General features: G+C 35.7%; 2 protein-coding genes across 2 annotated transcripts in view; both read left to right on the top strand.

Annotated features, from left to right (window-relative positions):
- Positions 1-3,396, top strand: part of LOC126088376 (peroxisomal acyl-coenzyme A oxidase 3-like) — a 65,382-nt gene extending 61,986 nt beyond the window's left edge. The window contains exon 4 of the mRNA XM_049906515.1: positions 3,358-3,396. Within this exon, the coding sequence (XP_049762472.1) occupies positions 3,358-3,396 (39 nt within the window). The remainder of the gene's footprint in view (positions 1-3,357) is intronic.
- A 4,029-nt stretch (positions 3,397-7,425) lies between these two features.
- The window catches only part of LOC126088375 (peroxisomal acyl-coenzyme A oxidase 3-like), a 151,557-nt gene continuing 131,251 nt past the window's right edge, over positions 7,426-27,731 (top strand). Inside the window, exons 1-5 of the mRNA XM_049906514.1 lie at positions 7,426-7,589; positions 7,746-7,838; positions 8,037-8,106; positions 8,160-8,306; positions 15,665-15,812. Coding sequence (XP_049762471.1) covers positions 7,426-7,589; positions 7,746-7,838; positions 8,037-8,106; positions 8,160-8,306; positions 15,665-15,812 — 622 coding nt within the window. The remainder of the gene's footprint in view (positions 7,590-7,745; positions 7,839-8,036; positions 8,107-8,159; positions 8,307-15,664; positions 15,813-27,731) is intronic.

Below are 27,731 nucleotides of genomic sequence, written 5' to 3'. Positions count from 1 at the left end.
ATATACTATTGGCTCTTTAACCATATGACAACAAAATAATATATTGTCAAAGTCACAGTTCATGGTTCTGATATTGAGAAGGCTACATGCACATACAGTGACAAAGTATTTAATTCATTAGGCAACAAATTGCAGGCTACTCGTATATTTTCTGATCTGTCAAAGGCATTTGACTTTGTAAATCACAATGTTCTTTTAAATAAATTAGAATATTGTGGTGTAACAGGAAATTCTGTAAAATGGTTCAAATCCTTTTTCTCTGGCAGGAAACAAAGGGGGTCATTAGAAGAGAGACATGTATTAAGCTATCAGACATCATCCAAGTAGGGGCTAATTGCATGATGTGTCCCATAGTGTTACATCTTAGAGCCTTTACTTTTTCTTGTGTATATTAATGAACTTTCATCTGTAACATTACCATATGCCAAGTTTGTTTTGTTTCCAAATTATACAAACATTGCAATAAGTAGCAAATCAAATATAGTCTTAGAAAAATCAGTTAATGAAATTTTCATAGGCATTAGTAAATGGTTCCTAGCCAGTTGTTGGTGTCTAAACTTTGAGAAAACACACTACACACAGTTTAGATATTTTAAGGGGTTTCTAGCCAGTATATGCCTAAAATATGGCGACAAAAAGATAGAAGTTGTTGACAGCGTTAAATTCTTGGGATTGCAGATGTGTAATAAGTTTAACTTGGTGAAACATTCCACAAAACTGCTGAAGTGCCTAAACAAATCTCTGTTTGCAATGTGAATGTTGTCTGACACAGGTAATATAAAAATTTTAAAAAACCTAGTTTACTATGCTTACTTTCATTCCATAATGTCATACAGTATTAATTTTTACGGTAAATCATCAAGCAAATGTAAAGTTTTCTGAGTTCAAAATTGTGTAATAAGAATTATCTGGGGTTGTGAACTCAGGAACACGCTGCAGAGACCTGTTTATGGAATTATGGACTCTACATCTACACCCATACTCCGCAAGCCACCTGATGGTGTGTGACGGAGGGTATCTTGAGTACCTCTATTAGTTCTCCCTCCTATTCCAGTCTCGTATTGTTCGTGGAAAGAAGGATTGTCGGTATGCCTCTGTGTGGGCTCTAATCTGTCTGATTTTATCCTCATGGTTTCTTTGTGAGATATATGTAGGAGGGAGCACTATACTGCTTGACTCCTCAGTGAAGGTATGTTCTCGAAACTTTAACAAAAGCCCGTACCGAGCTACTGAGCATCTCTCCTGCAGAGTCTTCCACTGGAGTTTATCTATCATCTCTGTAATGCTTTCATGATTACTAAATGATCATGTAATGAAGCATGCTGCTCTCCGTTGGATCTTCTCTATCTCTTCTATCAAGCCTATCTGGTACGGATCCCACACTGCTGAGCAGTATTCAAGCAGTGGGCGAACAAGTGTACTGTAACCTACTTCCTTTGTTTTCGGATTGCATTTCCTTAGGATTCTTCCAATGAATCTCAGTCTGACATCTACTTTACCGACGATCAACTTTATATGATCATTCCATTTTAAATCACTCCTAATGCGTACTCCCAGATAATTTATGGAATTAACTGCTTCCAGTTGCTGACCTGCTATTTTGTAGCTAAATAATAAGGAATCTTTCTTTCTATGTATTCACAGCACATCACACTTGTCTACACTGAGATTCAATTGCCATTCCCTGCACCATGTGTCAATTCACTGCAGATCCTCCTGCATTTCAGTACAATTTTCCATTGTTACAATCTCTTGATATACCACAGCATCATCTGCAAAAAGCCTCAGTGAACTTCCGATGTCATCCACAAGGTCATTTATGTATATTGTGAATAGCAATGGTCCTACGACACTCCCCTGCGGCACACCTGAAGTCACTCTTACTTCGGAAGACTTCTCTCCATTGAGAATGACATGCTGCGTTCTGTTATCTATGAATTCTTCAATCCAATCACACAATTGGTCTGATAGTCCATATGCTCTTAATTTGTTCATTAAACGACTGTGGGGAACAGTATCGAACGCCTTGCAGAAGTCAAGAAACACAGCATCTACCTGGGAACCCGTGTCTATGGCCCTCTGAGTCTTGTGTACGAATAGCGCGAGCTGGGTTTCACACGATCGTCTTTTTCAAAAGCCATGCTGATTCCTACAGAGTAGATTTCTAGTCTGCGGAAAAGTCATTATACTCGAACATAATACATGTTCCAAAATTCTACAACTGATCGACTTTAGAGATATAGGTCTATAGTTCTGCACCTCTGTTCGACGTCCCTTCTTGAAAACTGGGATGACCTGTGCCCTTTTCCAATCCTTTGGAATGCTACGCTCTTCTAGGGCCCTACGGTACACCGCTGTAAGGAGGGGAGCAAGTTACTTCGCATACTCTGTGAAAAATCGATCTGGTATCTCATCAGGTCCAGCGGCCTTTCCTCTTTTGAGCGATTTTAATTGTTGCTCTATCCCTCTGTCATCTATTTCGATATCTACCATTCTGTCATCTGTGCGACAACCTAGAGAAGGAACTACAGTGCAGTCTTCCTCTGTGAAACAGCTTTGGAAAAAGGCATTTAGTATTTTGGCCTTTAGTGTGTCATCCTCTGTTTCAGTACCATTTTGGTCACAGAGTGTCTGGATATTTTGTTTTGATCCACCTACCGCTTTGACATAAGACCAAAATTTCTCTAACTACTGCTTCCCAATATCTTTTACTCCTTGACAAAATTTGTCATGAAAAATACATCACTTTTTCAAGCCAACAGCTCAGTTCTTGGAATCAGTACTAAAAATGAGAATAATCTGTAAGATTTAAAGCCCCTTACTTCAGTCCAGTCCAGTCCAATAACTTTCCAGCAGCCATAAAAAAATTAAATGCTAATGAAGTTCAGTTTAAGAGGAGCTTAAAGGATTAGCCAGTGGTCAACTCTGTCTGCTCCAATGGAGAATTGCTTAGTAGAATTAACTGATGTATATGTTACTAATCATTTCAAATAATGTGAGTAGTAATGTTGTGTGACTTCTGTCCAGATTCAGTGCAGTAATGTGATCATTATAAATAATTATTGTAAAATGATTTTTCTGGTAAGCACTTAATGTTACAACAAGAAGAATATGTGAAATTATGATTAAAAAAATTTACTTATCTGATGAAATACAATTGTTATTGAGGATTTTTTTTATTTTTTTGTGAGTTCCAAATCATATTTTCAAAATCACAGAATGAAACACTGAGCTACAGCACCAGTGGACTTTTACTAGTCAAAATTTTCAAAGTTATATTCATGTTGATTAATTATTATTCCAACTTTAGTAATCCCTTGTATATATGTGCTTAAAAACCCTATTATGTACTTTTAGCGTTTTCTAATTGTAACTGGCCAGCAACAGCTGTCATAAGTGATTAACTAAGTACTGATCACTAACTTATTTGGCTTTGCACCAGCATTTATATAAATATGTAACAATATTGTGGCGTCTGTATATGTGCGGATGGATATGTGTGTGTGTGTGTGTGTGTGTGTTTGTGTTTGTTATTGTCTCTATCAACATACCAACACTTTCGTTTGGTAAGTTACAGAATCTTTGTTTTTAGATATATAACAATATTTTATATTAATTACATTATTAGAACTCATAATTTTTGAAGTTATAATGAGAAATTATATTTTCACAAAAAATTGATTCTGACAGTAAATTTTAGAGTAAAGAAGTAAACCTGAAGAAAGACTTTGCTCCACCAAGCTTTTTTTTAACTAGTGCATTGCTAAGCACTATCAGTTCTAACCATGGCTCTTCTTCAAGTGCATCTATGACAGATGTGGCTATGTCATTCTTGTCAAATAATAACTGCATGCCATGAGTGATAATGCATTGTACAGTCATCAAAGTGCATGATTTTACAATGTGTCTCTACAAACCACACCCATACACTCATACAAGGTCCCCATAAACAGCAGTGTGTAGGTGTGGTTTTTTGACACACTATGAGATCATGCACTTTGATGATGGCGTATCCACATATGCTGCACAAGCACTTGAATATGAGCGCTAGTAGTGCTTAGTAAAGTATAATTTTAAAATACAGTGTAATGGACTAATATCTTCCTCAAATTTATCAAGGCTGTGGCACCTGCCCCCCACCTCTGACACCCCCCCCCCCCACCTCAAGAAATTGAAAGATGTAAACATATTACTTTATTTGTTTCCTTATTCACTTTCTTTTTTATGCAAAATTTCATAAAATCTTCATGATTAACAATTACTTTTGAATTATGCAAATTTCTATTAAATTACATACTTATTTTGGTTACTAACATTTATGAATGTTTCAACTCTAAAGTTATTTTTCTTATATAACTTTATTTAGCACATTATGTTATACATTACTGTTGATGTGTATGTTTATTACGTCAATAATGTCTTGATTTTGATGTTCCATACTCTCTTTCTAGAACTTTCTAAATGATAATTTTGTACAAAAACTGTGTTCCGTAATTTAATTATTATTCTTTTGAATTTGAGAATTTTTTTACACAATTGTAGTTATATGATAACATAATACTTAATACAGTGTATTGAGAAGTATACTAAGAGGGAACTTCACAGATAAAATTTATGCACAAGATTCTGCCAAAATCATAGTGTTTGAAAGAAAAAGCTAGAGAAATTATGAGTGTAAAAATTCATGTAGACACTATCTGAACTGAATCAGCATGGGCCTTTATCTGTTAAGGGTATCCCTACAAAGAGTATCTGCCTGTTTTGTTTTAAAAAATCTAGTTGTGACAATTACGTTAGTGTATGCAACACATCAATAAAACTCAAAAGTCATTAATTATAAACTTATTAATCATATCATCATTCTTCTTCCCTATTTTTCTTCCTTCTGGGATCAGTATTCCATCTTCATCTCCTTGTTATGACACTTGAACATTCTCCACATTAGGGATCTTTTTCTTACAAAATGTGCAGCAGAATTAGTGTAAAATCAAATACAGGGCGTACAAGATACAACAAAGATGGAAACAGAATGTGTCCAGTGGATGGATAAGGAGGCAACATATACATTGAAAAATGTCAAATATTTTTTTTATTGTGTTGTGTGACCTGACAGTTGGTAATTAGTAATTGAAAACTTGTGCAGAAAGAAATCTAACAGAAGTACACTGATGGCAAAAAACAACAACATCAAGAAGGAGTTGTATGACATAAAAGAAAGTTGGTAGACGTGTTTCTGAATCTGAAAGATGACATCTATTCCAATTTCACACCAGTCATGTAAGACTTGTACTAGTAATGCCTCTATGATGATGCAAATCATTTTTGCTTTAAATACACTCTGTATTGGTTGTTAGTATTAGTTACCTTGGAGATTGGACATGGTGGGTTGATGTTAGCCAAGAATGATTTTAAAGTGACAAATACACATTTATTGACTCCTCACTGAGTTTCAAGGCGATTGTGTTATAGAGCTGTGAGAAGCTGGATGTTCCTTCTGTGATACTGCAGAAAGACTTGTCAAGAATATTGCCACTGTACATGATTGCTGGCAGCAGTGGTCATGAGAATGTACGGTCACAAGAAGATCAGGCTCCGGATGGCACTACTGAGAGGGAAGACCATTGTGTTTGGCGTACGGCTCTGGTAGATCATACTGCATCTGCAGCAGCAATTTGTGCAGCAGTTGACACCACAGTGATGCAACAATGTGTGTTGTGTTTTCTGATGAAATCTGTTTCTGCCTTGGTGCCATTGATGGCTATGCATCTGTCAGGAGGTGGCCAGTCAGGGGCCTACAATCCACCTATCTGTGAGCTAGACACACTGGACCTACACCTCGAGTTACGGTCCGGGATGTAATTATGTGTGACAGCAGGATCACTCTCATGGTTATCCCATGCACCCTGACAGCAAAACTGTACATCACTGAGGTGGTTCAACCTTTTGTAGTGCCATTTATAAACAACATTCCTGGGGAGATGTTTTCCAAGAGGTTATCGCTCACCCACATACCACTGTTGTAACCCAGCATGCTCTACAAAATACCAACATGTTACCTAGCCCTGCTCGATCAACAAATTTGTCAGCTATTGAGTACATATGGGCCATCATCAGATGACAACTACAGCATCATCCACAAAAAGTGATAATCATCCATGTATTGACCGATCAAGTGCAACAGACACGGAGCTCAATCCCGCTGACAGATATCTGGCACCTGTACAACCCAACGCATGCATATTTTCATCCTTGCATTCAACATTCTGGCAGTTACACCGGGTATTGTTGTACCACCATTTAACATTTACAGTGGCTTATCTCATGCTCAGATTGACCTGTGAACATGCAATGTTAATCACTTAAAACTGTGCCCTAGACAAATATATTCCCAAAATTTCATTACTTCACATTAATTATTTTCTGGTACTGCAATTTTTTCCTGCAGTGTATACACATGTATTACTAAGCATACAAATGTAGGTATAATGCTAATAGGATATGCTGAAAATCTAGTTATATCTAGAGTGAATGCTTCTTCTTCACCACAACTCCAAATGAATTAATTGCTTTTTGTACAAGTGAACTGTAGGTGCCATATGTGTCAAATAGTATTTGTGGGCAAACTGAAATTCCTTTTTCAAGAAAGATAAGCTTATTATTTATAAGAAATCTTAAGCTTGTACAAAATTATATCTTAATTTTGACACCACCTGTGCAATATACTGGAATTCTCATTACAGTACTGAACTACAAAAGTCCAGGATATTTATATACCAACACTGTACATTTAACTTCCACATCATTATCACTTAAAACTACAAACTGATATTTATTTGGGAGAAAAGTTATAGGTGGAGACAATCAGCAAACCAAACAGGAATGGAAATGCCATACTTAATGTGAAATATGGAAACATAAATGGAACCAGTACACTACATAACTGAAGAAGGAAAAACAGGGTAGCATAGGAAACTGGCTGACTGGATAAAATGAACCCCCACCCCCCAAAAATAAATAAATAATTAAAATTAAAAAGGGCCTGGTGTGTGGGTTCATAGCAATATGACCAATTACCGTAGCATGAAAATGCCCTTGAGACCACATACCACTGCAACAGTTATGTGAAATCCCAGTCCCCACAAGTACACTGCAATGACCACAAGAAAAACCAAACCAATGACTAAGCCAAATAAAAATCATGATATAATTAGAATTAATTGAAGGGACAAGTGTTATATCTGAGTTGTCTGCATAGTGTAATGTAATTATCCTCAGCAGAGATAATTTACCAATTTTCCTTTCTACATTTACTATGATTAGCTGAATATGTCTCATCTGCTAAGCATAGAGACACATGGTAATTGTGGAGCATGAAACAACTGATACAGTCAACAGTGAGACATATTAAGGAGTCAATGTGCCAATATGTGCCATTCCCTGTGTGCTATTACATTCACTTGGAGAAGGAAGACTGAATGGCTTGAGGTGCAGAGTGACAAAGTTAAGGCCATCAGATCAAGTGATTCAGATGGGGAAGTTTCTTTATCAAGAATGAGACTGGCTATCTATTACTTTGAGGAGGCACTTCAGTTGGTTCTAGTTGCATACTGGCCTCAGTGTCAAATTTCAACCAGCTATATTTTGTCTACTGACAGGGGTCCAGCATCCTAATTTACATGATAGTGGGGCTGCTTTTAAAGTTCTGATCCCATATTTATAGGAAAAAAGGTTGGCATATTTTGAAGAGGATGGGAAAAAACTGCTACTGCAAAGAAAATCAAAGGCATAGGTGATGATATTAATGTATATTATGCTTTTGGCCCTGTTGATCTCATTTGGTTGATGAAGCTAAGCAATTGTCCCTCATTCCAGTTTCTTCTCTTCCTCTCCCTGACGTCTTTCAGCATCTGCATCCATCTTTTGTTCCCCTCATATTCTCTTTGACCCTGTACCTCAATTCAGACAGTCTGAAATTCATTGTATTATTTTCTGTACATCTTCAATTCTCTGGATATGGGTTCTTCACATTTGTATAGTTGGTTGTTCTTATTTTTCACTCATGTTAACTCTGCTTGTGTAAAACCATCAACAAAGAAATATGTGACAGTAATGAATCTGTTATATTGTGTCTATGTAACACTATGTTGTGCTTAATTTAGCCTGGTGCATATCTGGCTGCAATATATCACTATGATCCATCACTTGCTGTTAAGACAAACATTAACTTTGGATTTTACATAAATACCATCCGTGGCATGGGTACTCCAAGGCACTATAAGTTTGTTGAAGAAGTTGATCAAGGGAAGGTAAGTATTATTTATGTAACATAGCAAGCATTATATAAAGTGGTAATACATAGTATCTATGTATGTTTATTTATTTTTATTAAATTTCATAATGTTGGATGCGTTAAGTTATGTGGAAGAATACATAATCACATGTACAGAGTAGCACTGTAGTTATGTTACTTCACTATTATACAGACTGACTGAAAATGAAGGGTGCAAAAAGAAAGTGTTCATATGACTATACTAATGACTTTATTTCAGGAGCATATATGTAAGCTGAAAGGGTTAACTCTGGCAATGAACATTCACAGATGTTTGATGTGGGCACCATTTGTGATGTGGCAGAGGTCTATCTGGTAAAACAGACCTGTTTTAATGTAGCCTAATCAATGGAGTTAAATGTGCTGATTGTCTGATGCCTTAGATGCTGTAAGTCCTGCACAAATGGGGATATTAAATCACGTCATTCACACAACTGCGGAAGAAAAAAATTCATTGGTGCAAAGTCAGGTGACCTGGGGAATCACAACATGAGCAGCAAGACTTATCAAACACTGTGGAAGATGTTCATTGAGATGACTACATACAAGGTTATGCAAATGTGGTGAGACTCCATCCTGCTGCAACATGATGTTATGTACCTTTTCTCTCAGCTGAGGCAACAACCAGTGAGAAAGCTTATCAATATTAGGTTATGCCTTTAAAGGTACCGTACATACTGTGAAAAAGAAAGAACCAAAGACTCTCCAGTTGGTTATGTTGCAGAAAACATAAAGTTTTGGAGAAACACATTCATGTTCCAGAAAGGCATGGAGGTTTTGTGTATCCCATATTCTCAAATCATGCTTGTTCACTTTGCCACTTGAGTGAAATATGGCTTCAACAGAGAATGCAAATCTGTTTACAAAATGATCCACCTGCATCTATAACTGAAAATCAATGCATTATTGTCTTCAGTTTGGTTTACCAGTTGGTTTTAGTGCTTGCAACATTTCAATTCTGTAAGCTTTGAACTGCAGACATTTGCATAACACATGCCACAGTGTTGGTTGTGACACATTCGTTTGTCTGTTGGCGCAATGCATGCATTTACTGGGGCTTCTTTCATAGATCATATGAATGTTTTCCACTGCTTTAGTTTAAATGAATGGCTATCCTGTGGTTTACTTCTTGCATATGCATCCTGTCTTCTTGAAATGCTTTCCCCATCTAGCAGTCTTGTGACAATATGGCGCCACTTTACAAAACTTGTCCAAATATATCTTTGGACAATAATTATAGATTATGTTTTTACATATTATATGACACAGTGTGCCTTTTCTATCATGCATGCCACTATTTTGAATACTAACACCAACATTGAACAACAATGGCAACTTTTCATTGTTTTATTGTTGCCAGCCTTTGAGTCTATGTGTGTATTTCTGAAATAAAGTCATTACTGTAGTCACAGGAATACTTTCTTTTTGTCCCACTCACTTTGAATCGCTCTATAGTTCACTATTATAACACACACACACACCCTCTCATTTCTTTCTCTTCATTAGCAAGTTTTATATCTGTTGACTGATGTGTAATTGAAGCTTAATGTCCTCAGACTCATCACTTCATCAATTCTTGCATTGTTACCTCAATTCACCATCATCACTAACAAAACTAAATCAACTACCACAGCATCCACTGACATCAGTTGTTGGATAAAGGCATTCCTTAGACTTTTCCATACATTAACTGCTTCAGCTGTTCACATCAGTGTTGTTCCACCATGTTTTGTTACATCATCCATCCACCTTGTCTTTTATTATCAGCTGAACTGCAGCAGAGAATTCCCTTGGTCCATCTACCATAAATTTTCCTTTCTGCTTTCCATGGCCCACTGCCATTTTATTTTCATTTCAGTGTTCACTCTTGTTTGTTCTCTTATACTTTTGTTTTTTTCCCTGATACTCAGTGACTAATCTTGTGTTTTAGAAAGTATGTTTTCCTTACCAAAAAATATTCCTTATCAAGTTTACTTTTTTTTTCATTGTCTATGCAGTCAATGACATAAGCTTCCATAAAGACAAAGACTCATCAACTGGGTTTGTGACTTCATTCTTTTTCTTTCTGCATTGACTTTGGCTGACTGTGGACCATGTAAAACAACTGCATCTACATCAGTATCTAATACATTCTCTGCACGCCACCACACTGTGTAATGTGGAGGGTAACTTTACCACTACTAGTCAATTCCATTTCTGTTTCACTCACAGAAGGAGAAAAGGAAAAGTGACTATGTATATGGTTCCACACACTCCCTGGTTTCTCTTATCTTGTCTTTGTGATCCTTACGTGAAATGTACATTGGTGGCAGTGAAATCATTCTTCAGTCAGCAACTAATGCCAATTCTCTAAATTTTATCAATTGATCATAGTATGAAGGCTTTCATGACTGGATGACATATCTTCTGGTAAACCTTCCGGGATGTAAGGTCGTGGTCCATGAAACTCTTCAGCTCCTAACGTTTCGTCCAGAGCTGCACTGCACTGCGATGTAGATTTAGATGTAGACAGTTTTATCCGTGACGAGATTACGATCGATAGTTAAGTTTTATCTCTGACAAAGATTATCTCTGCATATCACGTGTAACTCTGGCCACGCCCACTTTCTACGATATATAAGTCGCTCTCAGATGTCCGACCCGTCAGTCGGCAAGAGGAGAAACACCCCTCTGGAGATGTCCAGCGCAGCTCTGGACGAAACTTTAGGAGCTGAAGAGTTTCATGGACCACGACCTTACATCCCGGAAGGTTTACCAGAAGATTTATCAATTGAGTTTTATGAAAAGAACTTCATCTTCCCTCCACAGATTCCTATTTGAGTTCACAAAGTGTCTCTGTAATACACCGCAAGCACACTTCTGAATTTCTTCAGTACCTTCCTCTAATCCAAACAACTGAACAGTAACTCAAGAATGCACTAGTATTCTTCATGCAGTCTCCTTTATAGATTAAATACACTTTCCCAGAATTATCCCAACAAAGCAAAGTAGACCATTTGCCTTTCCTGTTACGATTCTTATATGCTTGTCCCATTTTAAATCACTTTGCAATCTTACACCTAGATATTTAATTTATGTGACTAAAAATTACAGGAGAGTGTTTGTTACTCATGTGAATTAACTTATTTTTTCTACATTTAGAGCTAACTGTCATTTATCTCACCAACTATAAATTCTGTCTCAGTCATCCAGTAGCTTCCACAGTCACTCAACAATGACTTTCCTATACACTATTTGTGACAGTATTTTTGTTGTGCCTATCTGGGACTCAGCATCCGCACTATATGCTGAGTTGCAACTTTCCTTTTCATAATATTGTCACTTTCATAAATATCCATGACATGTCACTTGTCTTAAATATTCTGAATTGAAAGATTCCTGTATGACTTCTCTTGAACTCTGCATCATCAGTATTTTGACAAAAATGCTCCTACAGAATCTTGGTACATCTGAATTGTGTCAGTGGCTTCTGTTGCTCACAAAGCCGAATCACATTGCATAGAGCCTCTAACAAATCTGATCTTCTGATTTTTGGTCCAAGTTTTCAGCAGTACACAGTGAAAAGACTTTATAAATAACACTGGATCCACATTGTGTTTTTCAGGTATAAATGCAGAAAATTGCTTGAGTTGAATCATGCTGTCATTTATCCTACAGGTACCTGTTGTTACTTCTGCCCTCATGCCATCAATAGTTATTGTGAAGTTTGCCTGTGTGATGCTCCTGCCTTGTGATCTCAACAAACTGAGTTCTGCTCACAAGTCTTGCAATGTTCAATCATCAACCTTGGGGGTTCAAACAGGAATTGCTTTTATTTGAGCTTTAATGTCCTTTAATGTCCTTGTCCTTGAATAGGATTGGGGAGAAGAGAAGTTTGTGGCACGACTTGGCCAGAAGAAGGGATCGGTTGGTAGGACATGTTCTGAGGCATCAAGGGATCACCAATTTAGTATTGGAAGGCAGCGTGGAGGGTAAAAATCGCAGGGGGAGACCAAGAGATGAATACACTAAGCAGATTCAGAAGGACGTAGGTTGCAGTAGGTACTGGGAGATGAAGAAGCTTGCACAGGATAGAGTAGCATGGAGAGCTGCATCAAACCAGTCTCAGGACTGAAGACAACAACAACAACAACACCTCTTGTTTAACTTTTTCCACTTCAGATGTGACTGCTTCTCTGACTGTTTTTAATTCTTTATTAAAAGTTTCATGGATCTTTTCTGTTTTCTCCAAAATCTCACATTCATGTTTCTCATAGCTGCTTTCTACTGCAGTGAAATGCATTCTTGCTACTTCTGCGATGCACAAGGCTGTTTGTGATGTGTAGTCATCAAAAGCCTCTTGAAAGAAAATATGACTAGCCAGGGACATTGAACATGTACAAAGAAAGGGAGTACATATTGTCATATATGTTTGTTGGACTCACAGGAGAGTGCCACCTAAATGTTGAAAAACCTGAACTGGTGTACACTTGAAGATAGAGGCAAATTATCCCACAACAGCCTATTAATAAATTTTCAAGTATTAATTGATGAATCTATATGTATTCTTCATTCTCATAGGTATCACTGCCATAGAGACTGCGAAGACTAATTCCACTAATTATGCTAATAAGACTAATTACAGTGAGCTCTATGGCATTTAATAGTCATTCTCATGCATTCCATATGTGGTTGGACCATCTAGAAACCGAAGCAAGTCGTACAATCCTAAGTACCCACAGCCATGCACATCACAATTGTTTTCAGTGTACATATGTAGATGCAGATGTAGATGTACAGGACTATTGGCAATTCACACTTCATACCCATTCAAAGCAGTTTCCAATTGCTTGATGGCAGTCAAGTGATTTCCAACCACTTACAAACAGCCACTATCTCATCCTGTGTGAGAACAGAAGTCACAGTGACGCTGCATTCTGACTGGTGCAATGAGCAGTAAATAATTAATTTTAAATTAGCCCCACAGACAGTGCTTTAGTTTTAGGGCTTGTTACACTACAGGAATTGTGAGTTTCCTTTAATATTTCAAGCTACTACAACTACGAAAGTATTTTGTGTAAAATTAGGGAGAGAAAAAATGGGATTATTGAAGCTATGCTCACTAACCAACTTGTATAACAGTGTCAAAAACTGTTAATGTATGTCAGTGTCAACACTATTAATTGCTGTAGATGTAGGAAACTAAATGCATTCATACATTCAATCATTTGTACATTCTGTTTTGTAACTCACATTACGAAGGAGAGCCCTCAGGGACATAGAATGAGTCAAGTTATACATTGTCATGCAGAATGTACTGCTCCTGGCTACTTCCGTAAAGGATACTGACAACAAATTATGACTGACGCTAATCTATTCAAACTGATAATTATGGCAAATACTTCTATATTATTATATACATGTATCTTAGGAAAATACAGTGACTTTGAAAAAATGATACTAACAAATGTAACTTGATACAAAATTATAATTTGTGCAAAACATAGTATCACAACACAGCAGTTGAGTTTGTAGGAGCAACGTTTATGTTACAATCACAAAATTTAAAATATTGACTTGGAAGAAAACATTTCAAGCAGAAAAAAAATGAAAATAATGCATTAATCACACAAATACCCACAATGCACATAAATTCCCACACTACAATAAAGGGAAAATTATTTTCTGAAAATATATTGCTGCCAAAGTTTTGCAGAACACACAACTGCAAGTCACAATTTGCTATGAAATAAGTCAAGTATTACACTCATGAACATCTGAAAATTCTGAAAAACCCATTTTATTATATAAATACACATTGAAATTAGGGCTAATTGCTTTTGAATGAAGATGCTGTTACCAAAAGTTTCAAAAAAGTATAAATTTAGTTTAATATTCACAATATAATACAAATTTTCAGTGGTAATCACAAATCTTCATTACACACAAGCTGTGACACAATTGGTGAAAAGTTTTGGGAAAATAACACAAATAATAAACTAAATTTGTGACATCTTCTGTTCTAGAGTGCCACAGGTGAACATTGTTTCATTAGATTATTACTGTGAAAATAGCAAACAATGAGGTGCATCAAAAAAGTATATCTTCTGCTTGGAGCATCTAATAGTGGCAGTGTTGGCACTGAAAGACAACTTTCTGCTTCCTGTTTTCGTAGCACATAAAATACAGTCGTGTAGTTATAAGCATCATAAAATATGATAATTGTACTCCATCAATGAAGCAATAACATATTTTAAGATGTCAAACAAAAGTACAAATAATGGGTGGCTCATATATTCATCTTCTGATGTGGTAGTTTTCCTCTGTCGTTCTCTTTGTCTTCATTGAATTCCTTCTTAATTATTATACTGATATGAATATAATAGAGGGAAACATTCCACGTGGGAAAAATATATTTAAAAAGAAAGATGATGAGACTTACCAAACAAAAGCGCTGGCAGGTCGATAGACACACAAACAGACACAAACATACACACAAAATTCTAGCTTTCGCAACCAACGGTTGCCTCGTCAGGAAAGAGGGAAGGAGAGGGAAAGACAAAAGGATATGGGTTTTAAGGGAGAGGGTAAGGAGTCATTCCAATCCCGGGAGCGGAAAGACTTACCTTAGGGGGAAAAAAGGACAGGTATACACTCGCACACACACACATATCCATCCGCATATACCCAAATTAATGATATGAATATAATAGAGGGAAACATTCCACGTGGGAAAAATATATTTAAAAAGAAAGATGATGAGACTTACCAAACAAAAGCGCTGGCAGGTCGATAGACACACAAACAGACACAAACATACACACAAAATTCTAGCTTTCGCAACCAACAGTTGCCTCGTCAGGAAAGAGGGAAGGAGAGGGAAAGACAAAAGGATATGGGTTTTAAGGGAGAGGGTAAGGAGTCATTCCAATCCCGGGAGCGGAAAGACTTACCTTAGGGGGAAAAAAGGACAGGTATACACTCGCACACACACACATATCCATCCGCATTATACTGATAGCTATTTGTGATCATTTTATTGATATATTACATTTATTTTGTGTTTGGTTTTGTGGTAGAACAAAGAGTATCACTGAAGAAATAACAATAAACAAAAATTATTGGTGCTGAAGAAACATGCACATTTACACTAGTTTTTTAATATCTTAATATTTAATAAGTTTCTGTTATGCTTTTCTTTGTAATGGATACCATTTCCTTGATTCCTTGAAAGCGAACTGATATCAGTGGGTATTAGCTTCTGATTTGTTTTCTAAAAAACTGGACCATTTTTTTTACTGAAACATTATTAATTATTACAATGTAGCTGTGTTTCATTGCTTTTGTGTTCACAAGGCTGGAGGTTGTTTTGGCCTCACTGAAATCTCACATGGAACAAATGCAAAAGGAATGAGACTAACAGCTACATATGATCCACAAACTCAAGAATTTGAGCTCCATGCACCTGACTTTGAAGCCGGCAAATGTTGGGTGGGAAGTCTAGGTAAGTTTTTATCTTTTCGGAATCAATACATAATGATGAATAAAGTGAATTTTTTGGATTCTTTAATAAAAGATTTGTCAGTTGTAGTTGCTAAGAGAAACACTATAGTCAATTAAATCAAAGTTTATACTGTGGCCAAATGAAGCATAAAGAATTTAATGAAGAGGAAAGAGAATACATTATGCGATAAAAAGTAAAATTTGTTTCAGTAAATATAGTAATATCCTCAAGGAAGACAGTACATCAGATATCAAAATTTATTATCAGCACTGTGTATTGTGTGTAAAGAACAGAAACATGTGACAAAGACTGTTGGCAGATTAACCTAAAGTATACAAATGCAAAGATGTACTAGATAATACCAACAGAAATATGACAAGTAAAAAAGTAACTACAGAGGAAGATGGGCAAACAGACAGAGATACATAGGGAGGAATGAGAAGAGGGAGAAGAGAGGAAGTGCTATATGGAGACAGAGGGTAGGATGGAAGAATATGGTTGAATGAGTGGCGGTCTGGAATGATAACACCTGGTAAAGACATCAAATTGCACATAGGTGCAATGTTATCTGAGGGTGCCGTGTAAAAAGACCTTAAGACATAGCTCAGACAATGGTTGATTGTTTAAATACCATTACTGCCACAGTAAACCAAATTGTAGCTTTTATTCGCCATCTAGAAGATTCCGATAGAAGCACTTGTGATCTCACTGTCACAAGCAGTGGGATATAAGACTGCTCCTTCTTTATGTAAAGAACAAAGTCAGCACTGACTGACCATGAACATTACACCACCTGACATCCACCAAAGCACATGTCAGGTAATGTCCATACACATTCTTGCAGTTATCACAATGTTGCATTCATTATCCAACTCCATAGTGTAATGTTGCTTCATTCACCTGTCCTAATACATTTGGGTGTGACTCAATTTTACTACCAGTCTTCTACCCCAAAGTATCTAAATTTGGACAGTCTGAAAATGAAGTAGCTGAATTAATTGTTTTGATGATAATCTCCCAGGCTGCTGCTTCTTCTTGTGCAAGCTTATAAAAATAGGTTCTGGTAGCAGGTTTATGTTTGAAGTTTGCTTTTAAATAAATAGTCTGGGCCATGATGTCATTTTCTACCGTATGGTTTAATTCCAGATTCTGATACACTTTCAAAACTGATTACAATATTCACGTACATTAATGATGACAACAGTTTGTAGAGTTACCTTCAACAAACACCCTCGTCCTTGTGTCTATGACAACCAAGTATGTCATCTGCATCGATATGGTAAAGATCTCACAAAACCTCCAGGTTCAGGCTGAATTTGTTATTCTGGTTTTAGTTTACACACTTTTCAGACAGATTAATACTACTACAAAAACTAGAAAAATGTAAAACATACATGTTGAGAATCATGCTTACAGTAACTATTGGTAATTGGTAATTATTTATGGGAATATGATGTTTATGTTGTGCTGACATTGATATACTTCATTTGATTTGGATGTGTTTTCCACACTGACTGTAAAACAGATGTTTTACAGTATTGTGTTTTTCTATGAATATGTTGCATCTGTGGTTCATTTTCCATATCAGACTTGACAAATAATAAAAGTAATTTTGATGTGAACAGTTTTGTGAATCAACTATGCTTTTAACTCAAAACAACAGCATAATTTTCATATCTCAAGTTTGGCTTTTTTCTATTTGGGATAGAACTGCAAAAACTTGAAAGCATTTCATTGTCCATTGTCTCTGTCTCCTAAGTTTTCAGACAAGACATAAAGTCTGAAAAGGTAATTTAATTAAATATTAAGCATTATGCACAATGTGTAACTTTTGTCTTTTGGTTTGTTATTGAAATTAATATGGCCGTTTTTATTTTGTCAAAGCTCAGAGATTTTTTTGCATGTAATATGTAACTTTTATGTTTCAAAATTTGTGTTTTCCCAATAATAGTGCAATTGCAAATTTGGTTGTAAGCCTACATTGAAGACAAGTTCTGATAATCTGTAAAATCCTTATTATATTTCTTGTACGAGGGTAAGTCAATTATTATACACAATTATTATCCAAATATTTTTGTTTATTTTGGTTGTACTGTCGTTTTACATTGATGACACACGCTTTGTTTATTTGTTGTGATATCTTCCCAATTTTCAAGCTTCTAGGATAGTTTCATTGTTGCTGCCATGCTGTTAATCATGGCCGCCCCATTGTCTATTTGCATCAATGAAGAGCAACGTTCAGTGATCCGTGTTTTATGGTCAGAAGGTGTATCAGGGGCCAAAATTCATCAAAGACTTTTCCTACAGTACAGGAACAATGTTTTGCCACAACAGAGTGTCTACGAATGGATTGAAAAATTCCAAAAAGGTCTCACAAGTGTTGCGCATGATAGAGGAGCTGGATGACTGTTTACCACCACAAATGAAGAAACCATTGAGTGTTAGCATGAAATGATTCTCTTAGACAGATGATTAACTATTGACAAAGTGGCACATCATCTGCAAATTAGTCACGGTTCTGCCTATGAAATCATCCATTACAGACTTGGGTTTCATTAACTTTGTGTAAGGTGGGTCCCAAAACAACTCACATATCATTATGAGCTGGGGAGTAAATGGTAGAGTATGGAATGGAAACATCCAAATTCGCCGTGCAAGAGGAAGTTCAAGACCCAACCATCTGCAGGTAACTGGTGGTTACGGTTTTTTGGGATGCACGAGTAATGGAAAATTATGGGGAAAGGGGCACAACAATAAACATTGTACATTACAGTGAAATGCCTACTGCCAGGCTAAAGCTTGCAATTTGAAGCAAACACCAATGACTGCTGTCAAAAGGTGTTGTGTTGTTGCATGACAATGCCAGTTCACATACTGCAGCCCACATTGCTGAAACGTTCCAGAAACTCTAATTTGAAGTACTGGATCATCCTCCATATAGTCCTGATCTTGCCCTTTCTGACAATGACTTGTTTGGTCAACTCAAACAGGCATTAAGGGGCTGTTGATTTGCCTCAGCAAAGCAGTGAAAGAAGTGGTGCATTCCTGACTTGCTGCTCAACTAACAATCTTCTTTTATGAGGGCATCAGGAAGCTTGTACAATGATGGACCAGGTGCGTTGAAATGCAAGGAGACTATGTCAAAAAATGATGTTCTTGTAAGTTTCCTATTTGATTACAATAAAATTTTGTAATTAGTTTGTAGATAATAATTGACTTACCCTCATGTATAGAACTTATAGGGTGCCTACAGATGTTATCTGTCAAAATATTGTGGAACAGTTTGAACAGATTAAGTGGTAAGACCTATATGTCCTGAAGGTTATAAAGATGAACTAGAAAGCTGTAATGAATCTACTTTTATCATATCCATAATGTCATAATGGGGAATATCATGGAGAATATACTCAATTGGTGCTGTATGTGGTCTGTTGGATGTGTTCAAAAGATATTGCTACACCGGGTGGTCAGAAACAGTTTGAAAGGCTTGTAAGGGTGCAGCAGGGTAAGTTGTGCTGAGAAATAATTGTTAAGAAAACATTTCAATATGTTGCACCATTTCCAAGTTAATTAGCATTAAAGTTAGCCAATCAGACTGCTGCATCTGCAGAGACTGTTTTTCCAAATGGGGCTTTCAATACAATGGAAAACCTACTGGAGTTGCAAATTTCACTTTTTTTATTTACTTGACTACTAGTTTCTGGTTGAGACCCATTTTCAAATCATCCTACATGACAGAAGACCAAATTTACAATCATGTACAATGCAAGTATTACCAAATTTCTAAGCACATACCAAAAATACAGAACATATTGTTTTAAGATTTACTTACCAGACAGTCAAAGTGGTATTTCCAAACCATATCAAAAATATACATGTATTATGAAGTGCAAATGAACAGTTACAGTGCCTACTCCTCCTTCTGCCATAAGGAAACCTCAAGAAGGCAGCACCCTGTTAGGACCTTTTGTATTTATTAGAACAGCCACCAAAAATACAACAGTTAATAAAATAACCATAGAAGTCAACAATAAAATTAATACTTTGAAAATCTTTACCAAAAACAGTCAAAATATCAAACTTAAAATCACTGAACAGTCAATCGCAGCATTGCCACATATGGTGTATATGACAAAGTTGTATATCATGTTAACACATAAAAAGCAAAAACATAAACCACAACAATAGTATTAAAAAAAGCAATGTAATAGGACATTAAAAATCTTCATCATTTCTAACTCTTTACAAGTGCAAAAACTTTACCGTCACCAACTTTACAAAATTAGGTGAAGATTAAACCTTTTTTTCTGGATATGTCCAGATAAAAATAGATGTGAAACCATAAAGTTCTCTTTTGCAAAGCAACAAAAATGTACTTGCCATGGCAGAAGACATAGCATAAACCCACTATTTACATTTTTGCCTTGTTTGCACATTGGACCCCCTTTTTTATGCTCCTTCATCTATAGGCCACCTTCTACCTCATTTCCCAGCCCACCATCCTTTCCCTATCTCTTTCCCTGCCTCTGCCTCCATCTACAACCCCACCCCTACCCCATATGCTCATGAGTGTGTTTATGTTATGTCTTTCCTCAGGATGGCGAGTACAGTTTTGGTGCTTTGTGAAGAACAATTTTGTAGTTTAATATCTGTTTTTACCTGCGACATATCCATAAAAAATTGTTTTATCCTCATATAATTTATACAATAATTATGGCAAAGTTTTTATGCTTGCAAAGGGTTGGAACTGATGAAGATTTTTATTGCCCTGTTATTATGTTTTCTCTTAATACTTTCACATTCAATGATTTTTATATGCCAACATGGCATGCAACTTTGCATACACACACTAAGTGACTGTTTTTAGTAAAGATTTTAAAAGTATTAATTTTATTGTTGATTTTTACTGTTATTGTATGAACTGTTGTACTTTTGATAGTTGGAGAATATTGTAATAAATACATAAGGTTTCCTGTATCTTGATAGGGTGCCCCCTTCCTAAGGTTTCCTTACAGCAGTAGAGTTCTACACTGACAGTTATCTGTAAACACTGTAACTGTACATTTGCACTTCATAATATGTATATATTTTTGACATGGTTTTGTATTTTTGGAAATACCATTTTGTTTACCTATTACATAAATCTTGAAATGATGTGTTCTGTATTTTTGATATGTGCTTAAAAACTTAGTAGTACCTGTACTGTACATGATCGTAAATTTGATTTTCTGTCATGGAGGATGATTTCGAACTGGGTCTTGGCCAGAAATTAATCATCAAGTAAATAAAAAAAGTGAAATTTGCAGCTTTGGCTAGTTTTCTGTTATAGTGATTAACAGAAGTTGCTGACCTGCAACTATTCCAGCACGCTGGAAGTTCGTAAATGGATCTTCTCTTGTTTGCTTTCCTAAAACCAAACAAGAGAACAATACAAAATTGGACGTATGACAGTAGTAAGAATTGATACCAAACCAAAGGCTGAGCAGCCTCATGCACTATCATCTATGCTACTAGAACAGCTGACACTGTGTCTGAGGAGCCACTTGAATTTGCATGTGCAACAGCCTGATTAGCTAACTTCATTGCTAATTGACTTAGAAAGGGTGCAGCATATCACATTTTCTTTCTTATCAATTATTCTTCAGCACAACCTATCCTGCAACAGGCTTACAAGCTTTTTAGACTGTTTCTAAGCAATCTGTGTAACTGTTAATCTGACCCTGCTGGAACCCTCTTACGCAGACTTCATTTGATAATTTTTTCACAAGAAAAGCCTCCGATGGTACTTTGAAGCTTAATTTTCTGATGCAACTATATGTTTGGACGTTTTCATATCACTTATCTTCACATGTATAACCCTTCCTTACACACTGTTTGGCACTGTCATTTTAGATAATTTTGTGTTGAAAATTTTGGCAATACAGGCTCTTATTTCAAGTTGAATATCATTGTTGTTGCAGTCAGTAGCAGAGTAATTTAATTGACAATTAAGTCAGGCATATGAGTAATGCACTCTCTCCTGTACCTCTCTACAGGAGCTAATGAGCAGTCTGAGTCTGGCTCAAGTAAACAGTGGGACCAGTCATTTGACTGGAGTGTATGTATCTGATCAGTGGCTCATGTTAACTGGCAAGTAAATCGCAGCCTCTGACTAGTGCGCACACTACAGTGCTGTTGTATAGGGTGATGAGGAAATGGATGGGGCAGTCATTTGGTGAAAGACAGCAAATGCATCTCAACACTGTGTTTTACAATATGTTTTCAATGCCATACTGAGAAGGACATTCACTGAAGTTTGTACAGATTTGCAGCTTCTTGTTGCAAAAGTGACTTATCTCTGAATATTATTATATTTTACCATTGAAGAAACAATCCTATGTAACTGACTCTGTTTCCATTTTACACATAAATCCTGTAGCTTGCACAGCCACCCCACATTGTTGTTGCTTGTTACATGTCTCTCTGTGTCAGAAAGCAGTTCTTGCAGCATGGCTTCAGTTGATGAAAGTCTACAGGGTTCCACAAGACAATATTTTTCACAAGAAAGGAATTGTTACCCTTTTAAAAGCAATATACCAAAATGGAAATTTGTTTTTGTGACAGATTGACGGCTGTCTTCCATTGCATGAATTGCCAATCATCTGCAAGTCATCCTGAATTCTGCTACAACCTTCTGGCACTACAACCTTACCATTGACAACACTTTGGTGCAGGCAGCCTCATGGACATTCTGATGTTCCAGTTACGTAGTATTTCTTTATTTTGCAGCAAAGCAGAATTTACATTTTTTTTTTATCTTGTTTCACCTAAGAGGGTAATCTTTCAGCGTCATTTGGAAAGTAAAGAACTGTAACTATATGAGTCCCACAGTAACAGCATATTTTCTGAGTAAAGTATGACAGAGTGAAATCCAGAAAATCAGAAAAGAAAAGTTAATTATGCAGTATTGTAGCTTCAACTATGATTTTTAATCATTAAATAAAAAAAAAAATTATACTTGACAAAGCATTTATTGCTGAAAATGTGGAGGAACAAAAACGAGCTATATGTAAGTTGTGCAGGCAGTCCAATGCCACAGATGTAGAGATGTGTACTCTCTACGGTCATTTAAAATGATTGCCACGAAGATTATTTTAATGATGAGGGACCAAAAAATAACCAAGTCTTGGGGTTCAAAAAAGTAAGGTTGTATTTACATGAAAATTTCTGCAGACAATTGTATGTATTACATTGAGAAATTATGTACAAAAATGTATTTAAATGTGAGTTTTCCTGAAGTTCTTGTGGTATGATGAATACACACTGTCAGTTTGTTCACCTGGTTTTAATCCTATGATAGCATTCGAAACATACTGCTGCTCTTTCAACCAAATTATAAAGTGCCATTGGCAAAAAAATTTACTTTCCTTCTTCATTATGTCTCTTCTTCATTGGTGTGTCTACATTCATTACAGTCAGTGTTGCATATTTACTGCTGTCCTGTGGCTCTCCATCATGTCAGGCTTCACTTCAAGAGTTCTAAGTACTTTAAAGTAGATTTGATACACAAATCACAAAAATAAAAAGGTCTCATATTTTTTTAATTATTTCATACAGCCATATGACACAGACTGGGCATTAGAAAAGTGTGCCAGAGACTGACCTAATGCAGTTACAACAGGTTTACAATAATCAGATTTGAATGCAAGCACTTATTAAGTGAGACTTTCTGCAATTTACAATTTAAAGTTAATTGATTACATAAAACCAAATATGACATTAGCTACAAAATTACATAAATAACTTTTTGCGATGATAATTCCAATGAAATTTAAAGTAAAAGAGATTTAATTGAGCAAGTTTCTTTCCACTAACAATGTCTTCCTTTTACATAATGTTTTAGAATAACTATGATGTATTTAATGTTGATAATGTGAAAATTATGGTAGACATTACACTCTACACTCTGCCAAAAAGTCCTGTCCCGAATCTCTTTATAACAAGCTTATATAAATGTAATGTTTACATTATCCTATTTACATCATAGCTTTTGTAATTAGTACATTTGAAAAATAACATCATTTGTAAGTCAAAACTATTTTAAAATACGATATGCATTTGTTTATTTGTCCATATAAATCTCTTTTTCAGTACATATATTCTACACAGGATACTGGACAGAAAACCTTTTTATCTATTGGCTTTTCTAATGTCAAACATAAGTTACTTAAATTTTTATAACAAATTGGTTCTATACAGTTAATAATTACATTTGAAAAAAAATAGTCTATATTTATTACTTATTTCTACAATTAAAAATACAAATTACATTTTTTCTTGCATAAGATACTGTGAGATTGAATAGTAGCAGTTTTTCAGAAGGTAGGCTGTCACAGACTTTTTAAAGCTCTGTAGTTCAGGAAGAAATTTTGTATGTCTTGGTAATCTGCTGTATAGTTTTGTTCCTGTATGATACACACCTTTTTGGCATAATGTAGTGTTACAATGATTAACATGTATGTCGCTGTCTGACCTGGTACTGTAATCATGGACACTTTTGTTTTGAGGAAAAAGATTTTCTTTTCTCAGTATACATTTTCAGCTGCTGTGGTAAGACACCACACGATGTCCAATAAATGTGAAATTATTTGTCTTGCTGTTATTTTTATTATATAATCTGGAATATCATCAATACCAGTTGAATAATTACTCTTCAGTGAATTAATGGTATTTAGGAGCCCTGTTGGGCCTATTGGACTGATGAGCATGGGTATATTATTTATTTCAATAGATAAAAGTTCTTTCCATGTTGTATTAGGTAGATTACCAAATTTTTCCTTCACTAATTTTCCAGAAACAGTTGCATAATAAGAATTGAATCTGTTTGCAACTGCCCTAGGGTCAGTGACATTCTTGCCATCATGTGATATCACAATATTTTTGTGAGTTGTCTTCTTCTCCGTAAGATTGTGCACAGCTTTCCACATGGACTTAGTTTTATTGGATGACTTCATAATATATTTGTCATTTTCCTTAATTTTTGCCTCTTTTATGACACATTTCAAACCTAGCTTGTATTTTTTGAAATAACTAAGAAATTCTGGACTGCTGTTAGTTTTATGACTGCAGAAAAAGTTCCCACTTCCTTTTACAAGATACTCTAATGCCTGATGTAATCCAGTTTTTGAATCTATCTGTGCTTTTGGAAATCACCTTCCTTTGTGGAAAAGCTATGTTAAAGTTGTGCTTGAAAATGTTCAAAAAATTTTCCATCTTTTCGTTGGTAATAGAGGTATCATATACTTCTCTCTTTACAATTTAAAGTTAATTGATTACATAAATACATTACTTAAATATGGAAGAGCAGTTGAACGGAATGGATAGCGTCTTGAAAGGAGGATATAAGATGAACATCAACAAAAGCAAAATGAGGATAATGGAATGTAGTCGAATGAAGTCAGGTGATGCTGAGGCAATTAGATTAGGAAATGAGACACTTAAAGTAGTAAAGGAGTTTTGCTATTTGGGGAGCAAAATAACTGATGATGGTCAAAGTAGAGAGGATATAAAATGTAGACTGGCAATGGCAAGGAAAGCGTTTCTGAAGGAGAGAAATTTGTTAACATCGAGTATAGATTTAAGTGTCAGGAAGTCTTTTCTGAAAGTATTTGTATGGAGTGTAGCCATGTATGGAAGTGAAGCATGGACAATAAATAGTTTGGACAAGAAGAGAATAGAAGCTTTCGAAATGTGGTGCTACAGAAGAATGCTGAAGATTAGATGGGTAGATCACATAACTAATGAGGAAGTATTGAATAGGATTGGGGAGAAGAGAAGTTTGTGGCACAACTTGACTAGAAGAAGGGATCGGTTGGTAGGGCATGTCCTGAGGCATCAAGGGATCACAAATTTAGCATTGGAGAGCAGCGTGGAGGGTAAAAATCGTAGAGGGAGACCAAGAGATGAATACACTAAGCAGATTCAGAAGGATGTAGGTTGCAGTAGGTACTGGGAGATGAAGGAGCTTGCACAGGATAGATTAGCATGGAGAGCTGCATCAAACCAGTCTCAGGACTGAAGACCACAACAACATACTTCTCTCCAAGATTGTTCGCTGATTAGATATTGGAAGTATTCAATATTTTACCTACTATAAATCCTTTTATGGATAATATTTTGTACACTGGTCGAAAAGTGATTTATAGATATGGTTAGGTATTGCAAAAGGAGCTCACTACAGCCGGTATCAAAGTTTTCTGATGTACGCTTGTCCATGTTTACACATACCTGATCTAGGAGAGTGACACTAGTTTTTCTTACATGTGTTGGAGAGCTAACATCAGACAAAGATTGCAGGCTTTTATAATATTTAATAACTTTTCCCTGTGAGGGAATATTAAAATCTTCACATAGTACCACTGTTTTCCCAGTTGTCTTAAGTTTGCCTAAAGCATGGTCCAGTTTCTTGAAAAAAGCACTTATGTTGCTAACAGGAGATCTATACACACATAAAATAATAGTTTTGTCAGATATCAACTCAAAAGTTGAGATTTCAAAGTCTCTCTCACAACCAAGTTTGCAAACAAAGGCTATACTCTTATAATCTAACTTTTATTTTACATATATACAAGTTCCCCCATGTTTTTCTTCCATTCTGCAAAAGCAGTTTGCAAGTTTAAAATGCAATATTCTTAAGTATTCAAAATACTCATTTTGTAACCAATGCTCACAAAAACATTAAACTGAAACATCTTTCCATTCGCTATTGAGGAGTATGTTTATTTCATCAACTTTGTTTGTTAATGACTGTACATTCTGAAGTACAATCTTCAGTGTGTGTTTATAATTAAAATCGTTCAGTATAAAGAAAAAAATGAAAAGACTATTTTTGTTGGTTGGCGTTACAAAAATCACATACACATCACATACGGATTGTGTTCTTCAGAAGTCAATTTTCAGAATATTTGGTAACGTAACATTAACTGTTGTCGAATGTGGTATCAGTAGATTCTTATTGTCTACCTCCATTTTATTACATTTCAGCTCATGGTTGCTTAATGATGTTTGTTTTGCAGCAATTGAATGATCTGAAGAACATATGCCGAATAATGTGCACCACACTGCAGTAATGAATTTCTTGTCTGATGATCAGCTTTGTTACAAGCAATATCCTAAGCATTTGGACCAGGTAGACACTTATGTTCATAGTCACTATATCACACAGTTCTCTGAAGACAAACTAATATGTGGAACGCTATTTGGATACAAAATGTACCTGCTTGTCTAAATTGAGACCGTATACATGATATTAGTGAACTGTAAATTACATGTGTTCATGCAGACAGTTAGTTCCCAGACAGCAGCTGTACAGTTTGCAGCTCACTACAGAATATTTCTTGCAAAGTAATTTACATTTTTGTTGAATATTGCCTATTCGCCAATGTAGATTTACAATCTACTGGCCACTGCATAATTCACATAGATGTTCTCATTTTAACTAATTAGGATGGAATAATTAGTCATTGTTTATATTGACTATTTATAGATGTGTGTATGATAAAAAATAAAAATTTGTTATTACGTTTTGAAAACATCAAAGAAGTGAAATAGTTTTACGAGATAATTTGTTTCATTAGTTTAAGAGGAGACTCGACTCAAAAATTTAACTTTTCTTCTGCTTTGTCAGTTTCAACGAAAATTTCAAAATCATGACTGTCACATAAAGATGTAGCAATACCCAAGCTTTGAATGCCAGAATTTCTTTGGTTTGTGAGTTCTGAATTTTTGATATGTTTTTAATAGTGTTTTAGAAAACCAGCTTTTGATACTCAGACCTCAATTTTCACATTCCAGATTTTTTTTGATACATTCATAAGACACTGTTCAACAATTCTCTACACTCATTTTACGAGAAATGTTATTAATTTACTTTCAATAGTA

Source organism: Schistocerca cancellata, chromosome 6 (assembly GCF_023864275.1).
Source record: "Schistocerca cancellata isolate TAMUIC-IGC-003103 chromosome 6, iqSchCanc2.1, whole genome shotgun sequence".
NCBI lineage: Eukaryota > Metazoa > Arthropoda > Insecta > Orthoptera > Acrididae > Schistocerca > Schistocerca cancellata.
Note: the sequence above shows the minus strand (reverse complement) of the source record. Positions and strands in the feature narration are given on the sequence as shown.